The 15,415-nt window shown below is 41.7% G+C and overlaps 1 protein-coding gene across 4 annotated transcripts in view; it reads left to right on the top strand.

Annotated features, from left to right (window-relative positions):
• DPYD (dihydropyrimidine dehydrogenase) overlaps window positions 1-15,415 on the top strand; it is a 520,906-nt gene that overhangs the window by 166,595 nt on the left and 338,896 nt on the right. For all 4 annotated transcript variants that reach the window (XM_088673792.1, XM_035123774.3, XM_088673794.1 and 1 more), the window contains 2 exons: window positions 7,667-7,863; window positions 13,284-13,365. In XM_088673792.1, coding sequence (XP_088529918.1) covers window positions 7,667-7,863; window positions 13,284-13,365 — 279 coding nt within the window. The remainder of the gene's footprint in view (window positions 1-7,666; window positions 7,864-13,283; window positions 13,366-15,415) is intronic.

The raw sequence follows: 15,415 nt of genomic DNA, 5'->3' as shown, positions 1-15,415 counted from the left end.
CAATCTTTCCCAACATCAGGGTCTTTTCCAAGGATTCTTCTCTTCTCATGAGGTGGCCAAAGTATTGGAGCCTCAGCTTCACGATCTGTCCTTCCAGGGAGCACTCAGGGCTGATTTCCTTAAGAATGGATAGGTTTGATCTTCTAGCAGTCCATGGGACTCTCAAGAGTCTCCTCCAGCACCATAATTCAAAGCATCAATTCTTCGGCGATCAGCCTTCTTTATGGTCCAGCTCTCACGTCCATACATCACTACTGGGAAAACCATAGCTTTAACTATACGGACCTTTGTCGGCAAGGTGATGTCTCTGCTTTTTAAGATGCTGTCTAGGTTTGTCATTGCTTTTCTCCCAAGAAGCAGGCGTCTTTTAATTTCGTGACTGCTGTCACCATCTGCAGTGATCAAGGAGCCCAAGAAGGTAAAATCTCTCACTGCCTCCATTTCTTCCCCTTCTATTTGCCAGGAGGTGATGGGACCAGTGGCCATGATCTTGGTTTTTTTTGATGTTGAGCTTCAGACCATATTTTGCGCTCTCCTCTTTCACCCTCATTAAAAGGTTCTTTAATTCCTCCTCGCTTTCTGCCATCAAGGTTGTGTCATCTGCATATCTGAGGTTGTTGATATTTCTTCCGGCAATCTTAATTCCTTCTTGGGATTCATCTAGTCCAGCCTTTCGCATGATGAATTCTGCATATAAGTTAAATAAGCAGGGAGACAATATACAACCTTGTTGTACTCCTTTCCCAATTTTGAACCACTCAGTTGTTCCATATCCAGTTCTAACTGTAGCTTCTTGTCCCACATAGAGATTTCTCAGGAGACAGATGAGGTGATCAGGCACTCCCATTTCTTTAAGAACTTGCCATAGTTTGCTGTGGTCGACACAGTCAAAGGCTTTTGCATAGTCAATGAAGCAGAAGTAGACGTTTTTCTGGAACTCTCTAGCTTTCTCCATAATCCAGCGCATGTTTGCTATTTGGTCTCTGGTTCCTCTGCCCTTTCGAAATCCAGCTTGCACTTCTGGGAGTTCTTGGTCCACATACTGCCTAAGCCTGCCTTGTAGAATTTTAAGCATAACCTTGCTAGCGTGTGAAATGAGCGCAATTGTGCGGTAGTTGGAGCATTCTTTGGCACTGCCCTTCTTTGGAATTGGGATGTAGACTGATCTTCTCCAATCCTCTGGGCATTGCTGAGTTTTCCAAACTTGCTGGCATATTGGGTGTAGCACCTTAACAGCATCATCTTTTAAAATTTTAAATAGTTCAGCTGGAATATCATCACTTCCACTGGCCTTGTTATTAGCAGTGCTTTCTAAGGCCCATTTGACTTCACTCTCCAAGATGTCTGGCTCAAGGTCAGCAACCACACTACCTGGGGTGTACGAAACCTCCATGTCTTTCTGGTATAATTCCTTTGTGTATTCTTGCCACCTCTTCTTGATGTCTTCTGCTTCTGTTAGGTCCTTACCACTTTTGTCCTTGATTATGGTAATCTTTGTACGAAATGTTCCTTTCATATCTCCAATTTTCTTGAACAGATCTCTGGTTTTCCCCATTCTATTGTTTTCCTCTATTTCTTTGCATTGCTCATTTAAGAAGACCCTCTTGTCTCTCCTTGCTGTTTTTTGGAAATCTGCATTCAGTTTCCTGTATCTTTCCCTATCTCCCTTGCATTTTGCTTGCCTCCTCTCCTCCGCTATTTGTAAGGCCTCGTTGGACAGCCATTTTGCTTTCTTGCATTTTCTTTTCCTTGGGATGGTTTTCGTTGCTGCCTCCTGTATAATGTTACGAGCCTCCATCCATAGTTCTTCAGGCACTCTGTCCACCAAATCTAAATCCTTAAACCTGTTCCTCACTTCCACTGTGTATTCATAAGGGATTTGATTCAGATTGTATCTTGCTGGCCCAGTGGTTTTTCCTACTTTCTTCAGTTTAAGCTGGAATTTTGCTATAAGAAGCTGATGATCTGAGTTACAGTCAGCTCCAGGTCTTGTTTTTGCTGATTGTATAGAGCTTCTCCATCTTTGGCTGCAGAGAATATAATCAATCTGATTTCGATGCTGCCCATTTGGTGATATCCATGTGTAGAGTCGTCTCTTGTGTTGTTGGAAGAGAGTGTTTGTGATGACCAGCTTGTTCTCTTGACAGAACTCTATTAGCCTTTGCCCTGCTTCATTTTGAACTCCCAGGCCAAACTTGCCAGTTGTTCCTTTTATCTCTTGATTCCCTACTTTAGCATTCCAATCCCCTGTAATGAGAAGAACATCCTTCTTTGGTGTCATTTCTAGAAGGTGTTGTAGGTCTTCCTAGAATTGGTCAATTTCACTTTCTTCAGCTCCGGTAGTTGGTGCATAAACTTGGATTACTGTGATGTTAAAAGGTCTGCCTTGGATTCGTATCGAGATCATTCTGTCATTTTTGAGATTGCATCCCATTACAGCTTTTGCCACTCTTTTGTTGACTATGAGGGCCACTCCATTTCTACTACAGGATTCTTGCCCACAGTAGTAGATATGATAGTCACCCGAACTGAATTCGCCCATTCCCTTCCATTTTAGTTCACTGATGCCCAGGATGTCGATATTTATTCTTGTCATCTCATTTTTGACCACATCCAGCTTACCTCCATTCATGGTTCTTACATTCCAGGTTCCTATGCAATATTTTTCTTTACAGCATCGGACTTTCCTTTCGCTTCCAGGCATATCCGCAACTGAGCGTCCTTTCGGCTTTGGCCCAGCCGCTTCATCAGTTCTGAATCTACTTGTACTTGTCCTCCGCTCTTCCTCAGTAGCATGTTGGACGCCTTCCGACCTGAGGGGCTCATCTTCCAGCGTCATAACTTTTATATGCCTGTTGTCTTTTTCCATGGAGTTTTCTTGGCAGGGATACTGGAGTGGCTTGCCAGTTCCTTCTCCAGGTGGATCATGTTTAGTCAAAACTCTCCACTATGACCTGTCCATCTTGGGTGGCCCTGCATGGCATAGCTCATAGCTTCTCTGAGTTATTCAAGCCCCTTCGCCACGACAAGGCATTGATCCATGAAGGGGAAAATATACGGTAGATATATGTAAAAATGGACTAAGAGTTTGGCAGCTAATCATTTGAACTTTGCTCTGTAGTTATTCATACCTGAAGTACACTCTAAAAATGAATGTAATGTGGTCTTCTTAAAAATACTTAATGGGAAAAGATTTGAATCATGGTTCCTTTTGCCCCAGGTGGTAGAATAAACTGGGCCGAACGCATCACGAGTTCATTCACCTCACTTCTACAGCTTTAGATCATGCATTTTTCTCTTCCTGCTTGGTGTTCTATGGGCAGGGGTTCCTCTGAGTAAATTGCCCATTGCTACACTCTACCTGTAGCTTACCTGCAACTCTTCCTGCAAAGAAAGCTGGTAAATGAGATATTTAGTTTTCTGTTGGAGCGGTCATCTTTTTGACCACCTCTTTGTGACAGGCAACTGGCTTTAGACTTCCCAAGGAGAGGTCAGGAGGACTATTGAAAGAATGTGCTGGCAAGTTTCGTTGAGCACAGTGAATGTCTGATGCTTTATTAATCCTTTATTAATAGTGAATGTTTTTGGCTTGCCACAGAAAGAGAACCATTCCAGTTTGCTTTTTCTTCTTTAAAAATACGCACATTTGCAGCTCGCGTAAAAGAAATAGATTAAACTCTTGTCAAATGTGTGAGTGATATAATACTGAATTATTACTGTTTTTAAAACCAAATGTGAGCAATATCTGTTAAACCTTGATTTGTGTCTCCTTTTAGCCTTAATGCTTTGATTAATAGGGAAGAATTATGCCTTGATAGATTTTGCTAAATATCCACCATTCTTCTTCAAAAATCTTTAGAAATCTATTAAAAATGCTGTGCGCTGGCACAATGATTGATATTAAAACTGGCATAGGATGAATAGCTCTGAATGGTTTTCATCACAGCATTTTAAGTTTATTTAAAGTGATCTATTGGTATCAAGGGTTCTAATACAGTTGAGCAATGTGGTAGTTCTGCATAATTTAAAATTTATTGAAATATGCACGCACACAAATATATACTTGGAATATATGCACTCATTTTATACCCAGCTCATGCTCATAAATGTTGCAAACTTTAGGTCCCCCCCCCCTCAAGTTTGGCAGTGATTTTTAATGACTATTTCATATATTATAGAAATGATAAGGAACAATAATCTGTCATATTCATAATGCATTTTTAGGGTAATATTCCACTTGCATTCCAAGCATGCAAGATTGAATAATTTCTTGTTATCTTCAGCAGACGAAATCTATCAAAATTAACATGTTCAGCTTCTACTGTAGCCATAAACTGCACTGACAAATGCATGTCAGAAGAAGAGGCTGAGCAGCAACAAAAGGACAGGAGGAAATCCAGAGGTGGACCTCAAAGGGTTGTGAGCGCTAGCTTTTCAGAAAGAAGCTTAAGTATCAGAGCCTCATAATATTTTGAATACAATTATGGTACTCTTCTTTTTCAGGGGCAACTTAAACTTATTCTGCAAGCCTCTTAAAAAAAACAGCTTGCAGAGAGAATAGTTTGTGTAGGATCATTTCTGGGCTATCTAGTCAAGCACATTTTCCCAGAGATGATGACTCTGATGGACATCTGAACAAAGCCATTCCATTAGGGGGAAAGGTCTGTCATGAAAAGCCAGTCTGATGTAGTAGTTAGATTGCTGGAATGAGACCTAGGAGACCAGGGTTTAAAATCCTGCTCAGCCATGAAGCTCACAGGTTGACCTTAGGTCAGTCACTGCCTCTCAGCCTAACCTACCTCACGTGGGTTGGTGTGGGGATTAAATGAAGAAGGGGAGAACCATGAGCTTAGAGAAGAAGGTGGGATGAAAATAAAACATAAATAAAATGAACTCCATCCCAGATCTCCTTGAGAGAGAATAACGTGAAATATTTTGAGCAGCAGTGATGGCTTTCAATCTGCACCCCTAGGGCTCCATGGAAACATATATGAGGTTTCTCACTGAGATCGTGATGGTGGCTAGGCCTCCCTGATTGACAATTTGGGCACCACTATCCATCATTCACTGCAGTGGGTATGTGTAGAGAAGTGCTGAACTTGTCCTGGTCCGTGCAAGGTGACATTGAGTCCCAACAGGTCTTCACAGGCAAGGGATCCTTGGTGAACTTGAAGAAAGGCTTCTATGGACGTGCTAAGTTTGGAAGCCACTGGGTTGTAATATTTACTTCCAAGAAGCTATTTTGCAGTGTGCTCTTTTAGGTTCACCTCCAGGTTTGCTTCTTAGCAAAGGTATGGGAGCAATGACAGGGAGGGCATATGTAAGCAATTAGGGAATTGTCTCCTGCCCTAGGTAGTTCGAAGTGCCTATTCTGCTTCTGCCTCAAATATGTGTGCATTCGGTTAGGATACCTGCCTAAGTGCTTAAACTGTGCTGTTATAAACCAATTAAGCTGGGTTAATCCCTTTGTCTTCCCTGTGGCACTTTAAATGGTTTGTGGTCCTTGCCTTTTTGTGCATTGCAAGATTTACAACCCAATTGAAAACATACTGTGCCAGCAGATTAAGTGCATAGGGTGGGAGACTTATTGACTGGCTGTGCCAGTAACGCAGCACAAAACAAGACATCACGCTGGCTTTGCAGGTACCCTGTTTCTCATATTTTAAGACATACCCATAAAATAAGCCATAGCAGGATTTTTAAGCATTCAAGGAATATAAGCCATACCCCGAAAATAAGACATAGTGATAGGCGCAGCAGCAATGCCGACCGCAGCAGCAGGAGGAGGAAAAAAATAAGACATCCCTTGAAAATAAGCCATAGTGTGTTTTTTCGAGGAAAAAATAAATATAAGACATGTCTTATAATATGAGAAACACGGTAGAGAAGTGCAAATGGTCAGCGATAAGGTGCCACAAACGCAAATTGTTTCTGCCGATTAGCATCTTGTATTTCTGGCATTTGCCTGGCATTGTTTAAATTGTCCCATGAGTCTTAAAAAGGCATGCAAGATCCTTGAACCTGACCTGGTAGTATATGGATAGCCTGTGCAGATGTTTTAGTATTCTGTTGTCTATCTGCTATCCTAGCTAGTTCTTCCAGACCAGGCCCAAGCACAATTCCACCAGGAGTGCCTTGCTGTAAATGGTAGGAATCGTGTTCCTTTCTATAATGCTGCACTTTTCCAATAGGCTTTCCTAATATGGTGACCTTCAGATGTTGAAGACCTCAACTCCCATCATCTCTGACTATTAACCATGATAGCTGGGACTGATGAGAATTATACTCTGAAACATCTGGGGGGCACCCCTTTGGAGAATACTGATTTAGAAGGTAGTGAAAATAGGGTCCGTACTATTAAAATCGTTTATAAATAATTATGAAAGAGCACCCCACATTTCTTCACAGTGTGGAACACTGGATGAGCATCATAGATGGTCAGCATAGGTCTTTTATTTTTAAACTCTATGTTATACTGTTACTCAAAGCCATATGCACGAGAAGGCAAAATTAAAAGCAAAGCACTCAACCTTGAATTTTTAGAATTTCTTGCATGGCTGCATGATTTCTCAACCACTACATTGCAGTCATGCTCAGCTTTTCTTCATTTAAAATTACAATTTAGACTCTTGGTTTGGTCTACTTCTGTCAAATAAATGCTTCTGGTCCTGGGGTTTGGGGGTTGGGCATGTGTGGAATCTAATAATTGTGATATCTATGTGGTTCTGCTATAAGCTCTATATTATTTATTCACCTGGACTGGAATTGTAAGCACACTTGATTAGAAATGCATTCTAAATAAGTAGAATTCACTTCCATGAAACCTGTTTTAGGTTGTAAGTAAGCATCATAGCTTGCCCCAGCTATCATTGCTTTTGACCGCCCCGCTCTCCCCAAATCTTCCATCATGTGATCCAGCAGATAAAAGTGGAGGCAACTGACAAGTAAATCTCAAACACTCTGCAGTTGTCAAGGATGCTTCCCAGCCAAAGGAATGCACACAGAGATAGTTAATTCTTTATTGTCAAAGATAACACAATCGCCTCTACAGCTCTGGATACCTGTGCACACCATTCTCGTCTCTAGGCAGCTATTCCAAGGTCTGTGCTCTATGGAGCAGTTGCAACAACATGTGATCATTCCCCTTCCACTAGTTTATGTATCTTCCGCTGACAGGCTGGGCACATGCTCCTCCCATTTCAATCCCCTCCTGGTTCTGAGGGACAGTGGTGCAGGAGAGGGTGGCATAGTATCTGGCCCTTCCCTTGCCTGACCTGCCTCTTCTTCTTATCCATCTTGTGCTCCACCCTCCAGCTCTGAAGCTTCCCCGGGCCTCTGACTCCTGGCTGGAACAGTCCCCCACAAATCAGTGACTCCCTCTCCCGAGTCAAGACTCCAGCCCCCTTTCTCCCAGTGCACACTCATCAGTGTCCTGCCAGTCCCTGGTACTAGCAGTTGTCTGTGATTTGCAGTCATTGGAATACATTCCCTAAGGACAGTTTGCAACTTCAGGGTTCACTGTGCGGTGAACTGCCTTGATACTTAACACTGAGAGTTGCCATTTGCATATGGGATGACAAACTCTACGAATGGACATTTTTCAAGCTTGAAGAGAGGGGTGTTGTCTTCTGTCCTCATTAACTACTTTAATGCATTTCCTTTTCAGATATTCAGAGCAATGAATATTCCTCAGAGTAGAAGCCCATCCTTGCCATCACCAGAAGAAATGCCGGGAGCCTACCATGCCAAGATAGCTCTTCTTGGAGCAGGGCCTGCAAGCATCAGCTGTGCCACCTTTCTGGCTCGATTGGGCTACTCGAACATCACCATATTTGAAAAGGAAGGCTATGTTGGTGGCTTAAGGTAGATTTAAATTAAATTTGGAAGTACAGTGGTACCTCTACTTACGAATTTAACCCGTTCCAAACGGACCTTCGTAAGTCAAAAAAAATGTAAGTCGAAGCCAATGGGGGGGATTAAAAACATTTGTAAGTCAAAAAAATCCTATCTAAAAAATTGTAAGTCGAAAAAATCCTATCTAAACTGCATCCAAAATGGCAGACGGAACTCTGTTCATAACTCAAAACATTCATAGGTCGAGTCATTCGTAAGTTGAGGTACCACTGTATAATTAAATTTGGAAATAAAGCATTCTGAACACCATGTTTCCATCATTCTACTCTACAACGATTTGAAGTCTAGGGGTGGGGGGTGGGGACATGGTTTTCTGCAAAATGCACATTTTAATTATCAAATCCCCTCACCCCCTAAAAAGCTCCACTTCACCTTTTTATTGTAAAACATATACTTTTATTCAGTGTGTTAAAGAACTGAAGCCAAATACGGATAGCATTTGGAGAGAGAATTTGATGTTCTGTCTTCCACTTCTAACTTTTTTTTAGCGTTTGTTGAGTAGTAACACTGAAGATAGAATCAGGCCATTCATTTTAATGAATTAATTTCATATGCATTCTTATACCATCATATAGCTATAGATTACTATCATACAGTCATACACCTTGGATCCCGAACACCTTGGTACTTAGACGTTTTGGCTCCCGAATGCCAAAAAATCCAGAACTGAGTGTTCCAGTTTACGAAAGTTCTTTGGAACCCGAACATCCAATGAGGCTTCTGCGGCTTCCGATTGTCTGCAGGAGCTTCCTGCAGCCAATCGGAAGCCACGCTTTGGTTTCTGAACGTTTTGTAAGTCGAACGGACTTCCAGAACAGCTTCCATTCAGCTTCCAAGGTACGACTGTATAGCTATAGATTTCTAGGCAGTTTACGAAGTTAAAAGCCTCAAGGAAAGGAACAGCATGAACATAAAGCATAAAAGTGGCCAATAAATTATTGGGAAGGAACATAGAATGTTGGGTAGTTGCACAGCAGAGACCCTCTCACGCTTCTTAGCAATTTCCTCAATAGTTTGATGCCACATATTCAAGGTAGTAGGCTTAAGCAATCTATAATACATTTTATTGTAATGCTGCCTGTGAGGGGATAAAACTTTCAGCCATTTTGTGTTTTGGTTGAAAGACTTGGATTGTTAAATGCTTGCTTGCTTGCTTTAAAGGCTCCCATGCACAGGAGGGTCAAAAGTTTACAAGGAGGTTAAAAGCATAAGAGAATGTTTTGTACAATGGGCTTGTCGTTCACAGGAGGATCCAAGGTTCACACTAAGAGCCTAGCAGTTAAGGAGAATCAGAAGCTTTAAAAGGAGAATAGTCACCTTGTTGATTGGTGAAAGGTTTTGGAGGGGAAGTGAAAATTCAGTATATAAATCAAGCTAGAAACGAGCATTTGTGGAGTCAGAAAGTTGAAGGGCTGGAGTTAAAAGAGACTACAAGAGTGGGAAAAGGACTAAAGCAGATATGAAATACTACTAGAAAGTTCTAAATAGCATCATTGGTTGCTGCAGAAAGAAGAAACCAGGAGAGAACTACGGAGGGATACAGGAGCTGAACTGAGGGATACTAACTGACATGTATTGATTTGGTCTAGAAGAGGGATACCTGGACGCGGGTAGCACTGTGGTCTAAAACACTGAGCCTCTTGGACTTGCTGATCAGAAGGTCAGCAGTTTGAATCCCCACAACGGGCTGAGTTCCCGTTGCTCTGTACCAGCTCCTGTCAACCTAGCAATTCGAAAGCCCACCAGTGCAAGTAGATAAATAGGTTCCGCTGTGACGGGAAGGTAAATGGCGTTTCCGTGTGCTCTGGTTTTCGTCACAGTGTTCTGTTGCACCAGAAGCAGTTTAGTCCTGCTGGCCACATGACCCGGAAAGCTGTCTGTGGACAAACGCCGGCTCCCTCAGCCTGAAAGTGAGATGAACGCCACAACCCCATAGTCACCTTTGACTGGACTTAACTGTCCAGGCGTCCTTTACCTTTACCTTTTTTTACCTAAAATAAAAAAATTCCTTCAGTAGCACCTTAAAGACCAACTAAGTTTTTATTTTGGTATGAGCTTTCGTGTGCATGCACACTTCTTCAGATACAGTGAAATGGAAGTTTCCAGGCACTTATGTAGAGAAGGGGTGGGGAGGGGTGGGGATGAGGAGGGGGGATCACTCAGAAGGGTGGTGGAAATGGGTGATTGACTGACTGATAGTTGTTGATGACCGCAAACGACTGCAAATGGTTTTGCATGAAAAAGCAAGGGTTGAGATGGCTGAAGATCGCTTATCATGTATAATGAGATAAGAACCCGATATCTCTGTTCAAACCAGGTCCCTCCATGGTTTTGAGCTTGGTGATAAGTTGCAATTCAGCAACTTCTCTTTCCAGTCTATTTCTGAAATTCTTTTGTAGTAAGACCCTTCTGAGTGATCCCCCCTCCTCATCCCCACCCCTCCCCACCCCTTCTCTACATAAGTGCCTGGAAACTTCCATTTCACTGTATCTGAAGAAGTGTGCATGCACACGAAAGCTCATACCAAAATAAAAACTTAGTTGGTCTTTAAGGTGCTACTGAAGGAATTTTTTTATTTTACTTCGATCCAGACCAACACGGCTACCTACCTGTAACCAGAACTTTTTTTACCTGGATGTGTTCATCTCTGTTTTTATTTTGGGGGCTTGCGAGTAACTGCTAGTGCAGGAAGGGGAATATTTTATTAACACAAATACCTGCAGGTCATACTTTCTGAACATAATGTGATTCCAGGAAATCGTTTGTTAGGTGAGTGTTCCCATAATGAGCCAATGTTTCCCATTATTTCCTGTGGGAACATTTCTAATCCATGATCACTCTCCCCACTCCCACCGTGGCTTTCCTAAAATGACTGCAGCCAACAAGCAAAAGAGAGACAAAAGAAAAACTTATATGTTTGATCTCTCCTGATCTTTTGATTTGGCTGATCTTTCTCTCATCTACCCTCATTTTTTCTGTGGTTTCTTCTGGAAATTGGCTGCCACCGACCAGCAAAGCACAAACAAGGAAGTGGGCAAGCTGTTTAGATCTCTGAATCAGCTGTGTGTTTAGTGAGGTTTCTACATAATCCTTTATATTTGGATAAGTGAAATTTTGCATAGTGAGCATTTGGAAGGTGGGACCTGCATGTATTATGGAAACAGGAAAGAAGGGAAAGGGGAGGACAAAGAGCTGTAATCTTGATCCCAGGTTGGGTGAAACTGATGTGCCAGTTGTTGTTGTTGTTTAGTCGTTTAGTCGTGTCTGACTCTTCGTGACCCCATGGACCATAGCACGCCAGGCACTCCTGTCTTGCACTGCCTCCCGCAGTTTGGTCAAACTCATGTTCGTAGCTTCGAGAACACTGTCCAGCCATCTTGTCCTCTGTCGTCCCCTTCTCCTAGTGCCCTCAATCTTTCCCAACATCAGGGTCTTTTCCAAGGATTCTTCTCTTCTCATGAGGTGGCCAAAGTATTGGAGCCTCAGCTTCAGGATCTGTCCTTCCAGGGAGCACTCAGGGCTGATTTCCTTAAGAATGGATAGGTTTGATCTTCTAGCAGTCCATGGGACTCTCAAGAGTCTCCTCCAGCACCATAATTCAAAAGCATCAATTCTTCGGCGATCAGCCTTCTTTATGGTCCAGCTCTCACTTCCATACATCACTACTGGGAAAACTATAGCTTTAACTATACGGACCTTTGTAGGCAAGGTGATGTCTCTGCTTTTTAAGATGCTGTCTAGGTTTGTCATTGCTTTTCTCCCAAGAAGCAGGCGTCTTTTAATTTCGTGACTGCTGTCACCATCTGCAGTGATCAAGGAGCCCAAGAAAGTAAAATCTCTCACTGCCTCCATTTCTTCCCCTTCTATTTGCCAGGAGGTGATGGGACCAGTGGCCATGATCTTGTTTTTTTTGATGTTGAGCTTCAGACCATATTTTGCGCTCTCCTCTTTCACCCTCATTAAAAGGTTCTTTAATTCCTCCTCGCTTTCTGCCATCAAGGTTGTGTCATCTGCATATCTGAGGTTGTTGATATTTCTTCCGGCAATCTTAATTCCAGTTTGGGATTCATCCAGTCCAGCCTTTCGCATGATGAATTCTGCATATAAGTTAAATAAGCAGGGAGACAATATACAACCTTGTCGTACTCCTTTCCCAATTTTGAACCAATCAGTTGTTCCATATCCAGTTCTAACTGTAGCTTCTTGTCCCACATAGAGATTTCTCAGGAGACAGATGAGGTGATCAGGCACTCCCATTTCTTTAAGAACTTGCCATAGTTTGCTGTGGTCGACACAGTCAAAGGCTTTTGCATAGTCAATGAAGCAGAAGTAGACGTTTTTCTGGAACTCTCTAGCTTTCTCCATAATCCAGCGCATGTTTGCTATTTGGTCTCTGGTTCCTCTGCCCTTTCGAAATCCAGCTTGCACTTCTGGGAGTTCTCGGTCCACATACTGCCTAAGCCTGCCTTGTAGAATTTTAAGCATAACCTTGCTAGCGTGTGAAATGAGCGCAATTGTGCGGTAGTTGGAGCATTCTTTGGCACTGCCCTTCTTTGGAATTGGGATGTAGACTGATCTTCTCCAATCCTCTGGCCATTGCTGAGTTTTCCAAACTTTTTGGCATATTGGGTGTAGCACCTTAACAGCATCATCTTTTAAAATTTTAAATAGTTCAGCTGGAATATCATCACTTCCACTGGCCTTGTTATTAGCAGTGCTTTCTAAGGCCCATTTGACTTGATGTGCCAGTTACTTCTTAACAAATGAATTGGGGGGGGGGGGGAGAGACTAGATAACATTTCCAATCTATCCAGGAGCATTATGGTAAACTTCTGTCCTTACCCTTTGAATATTGCATTGCTGGGGTCTTTTATATTCAAAAATATACAATCTGAACCCGATCTCTGTGCCAGCCTGGAGATTTGTGGTTACCTTTTTCTTTTTACATATTCAATTATAGCAAGTCTTTGTATAATTTTTTTTGCTTTAAATAAGCATATTTTGCTTTTAGGATAAAATGAATATAAACTTCGTTTGCCTATTCAGTATTTACTTCTTATTCTAAGTGGCTTTTTTAAATAGCATGCCATATAATTTTTCAGCACGCCTTATCTTTTTGCATGGGTTGAAATATTTTTCTTGGGTTTCTACCACAGGTGCCAACATGGGTATCTGCTGCCTGTTCTTTAGAGTAGCCATGCTCTTGCAAGTTTTAAGATGCACTTCTACTTTGTGTTTAGCAGCTTTAAGTATGCCCTGCCTGTCTCTCTGTGCGCTTGTGCTTAAATGTTTAATATTCCAGGACGCCTTCTCTATTGTAAAACAGCTGGGAAATGTTTCATCAGCTCAATTCTATTTGTTCTCTCTAGTACATCTGAAATCCCCCAGTTCCGGCTGCCATATGATGTAGTACATTTCGAAACTGAGCTTATGAAAGACCTCGGAGTGAAGGTAATGAAAAATATAAACTGCTTTGGTATAGCTCACAGAAAAAAAAAGGGAGCCGAGCTCTGCCAAAGATTAACAGCAAAATGTCATGCACATTAGTGAAGAACAATTAAAAGCTACACCAGGCAGAGGGGAGGAAGATGCTTTCTCTTGCTCAGGGCATTTGTCTGTCTGCTGTCTGAATGCCACTAGTTTGGAAAAGGGCAATCAATAGTTCTCATCTGGCTTGCCTGCATGTGATTAATTGTCTGTAAGAAACAAATACCTAAATTGCTTTAGGGGTTCAGTGTAGCTATTGGAAGGATTTGATTTCTTTAATCACATCGTGGTGTTGCTGTTTCCACCCCCCTCTTTCTCCTTTTATGCAAGTTAAATATTAGTTTAAAAACATTAATCCGTAACACTTTCCATTTTCTTACAATGTGTACAGATATCATCTCGGGGGGTAGACCTGTCTTGCACAGTAACTAAGTGGAGCATTAATAAAACATCTTTTTTTGGGGGGGGGGGGAGCCTGCATGATTGTTAAACTTCCTTGAAAAGACTCAGCTTTTCGTGTTTTGTGCTATATATTTTGTTTTAATTTATTATCATACTTAATATTGTCCATGTGCGTATGTGATCATTTGCACGGAGCTAATATCATGATAATAAAACTATTAAGCAGCAAAGTATATTCTGACACACTGTTAAGATGCAATACTTCCAAAGCCTTTCATTTTTCCTGATATTATCGTGGCCCTTAATGAGTATGATGGAGAGATCCCTTTCAGTTCTTTGCATATCCACTGCACAGAACTCTTTCCTCAGCAAAATCAGAGTACTGTAATTGCGGTGCTCTCAGATGAAGAATGCAATATTGTCTTGAGCACTGGAAGTTATTTATGCATGTAATTCTTTTTCTAAGAATAATTTGGGTTTTTGAAAGTTACAGGACTAGGCCTAAAGAATACTAAATTCCACCGTCCCAAGTGTGTGTGTGTGTGTGTGTGTGTGTGTGTAATCCACATCATTTTACGATAAATTAGAATGATTTATGTTTTGTTCCCAGTGAATATAAAGTATCTGTTTGAGGAGGATTGCAACTGTGCTTTGGTTATCATTTCATAATTATGAGTTATACTACGTCTTTTTAACAAACAGAGGGGGAAAGATGATTTTTAACATGCATTCAACCAAGAATTAAGGTTCTTTGATATATACCTCCAGCTTCCATATTAGCAAAGTTCTTCCATTCACTTCAATGTTACGGACGGCTCAACACGCGCAGTGTGTGTATGTTTGTGGTGCTGTCTCCAGCTTGGATGGGAATAAAGCTTTTCTTTATTTTTAACCTGTTTCTTTAAATATTTTTTTCACAAAAGCAAACCAGGTGGTAAGACACTGAGTCACTGGCAGCAGTCTCTATCCTTCTGGTTGGAGGTCCAGGGTCTTCTTAGAATTTCAGTAGGCAATAGGTGTGTCAGTAAAATCATTACACATTCTCCCTGAAATACAAACATTTGCTAATCAAAAAAACCCACACCTTTTCCTAAGAATATAATGAGAGCTCTGTGTGATCAGGCTAAAGGCCTTGTCCAGTGCCTTGTTTTCTCCAGTGCCCAAGTAGATACTCATAGATAGTCCACAAGCAGGACATAAGGGCACTATCCTCTCCTGCTGCCTCTGTCCCTAGAAGTGCCATATAGTCCTCATGAATAGTAGCTGTTAGCTATCTCCTCCACCAATTTGTCTAATCCACTTTTAAAGCCATCAATAATTGGTGGCCATCTTGTGATAGCAAATTCCATATTTTATCCATGCATCCCATTCTATTACAGATGCTTCCTTCTAAATCCTAAAGTCCACCTCGGTGCTGACTTATCTTTATGCCCTTTCTCACCATGTTCCAGCAAGCAACTTCAGACATTGCTTAAGAGAACCATGACAGTAATGGACACAAATGAGTGGAACAGGTTGTATGTAGTTTAGAAATGCATCAGCAGAAGAGGAAGCAGTATAAGGGCAGGGAGTGTAGCAAAGTTCAGCAAGACCACATGCTCTGATTACTGGC

The sequence above is a fragment of the Zootoca vivipara genome, chromosome 7 (genome assembly GCF_965207765.1).
Source record: "Zootoca vivipara chromosome 7, rZooViv2.hap1.1, whole genome shotgun sequence".
Classification (NCBI taxonomy): Eukaryota; Metazoa; Chordata; class Lepidosauria; order Squamata; family Lacertidae; genus Zootoca; species Zootoca vivipara.
Note: the sequence above shows the minus strand (reverse complement) of the source record. Positions and strands in the feature narration are given on the sequence as shown.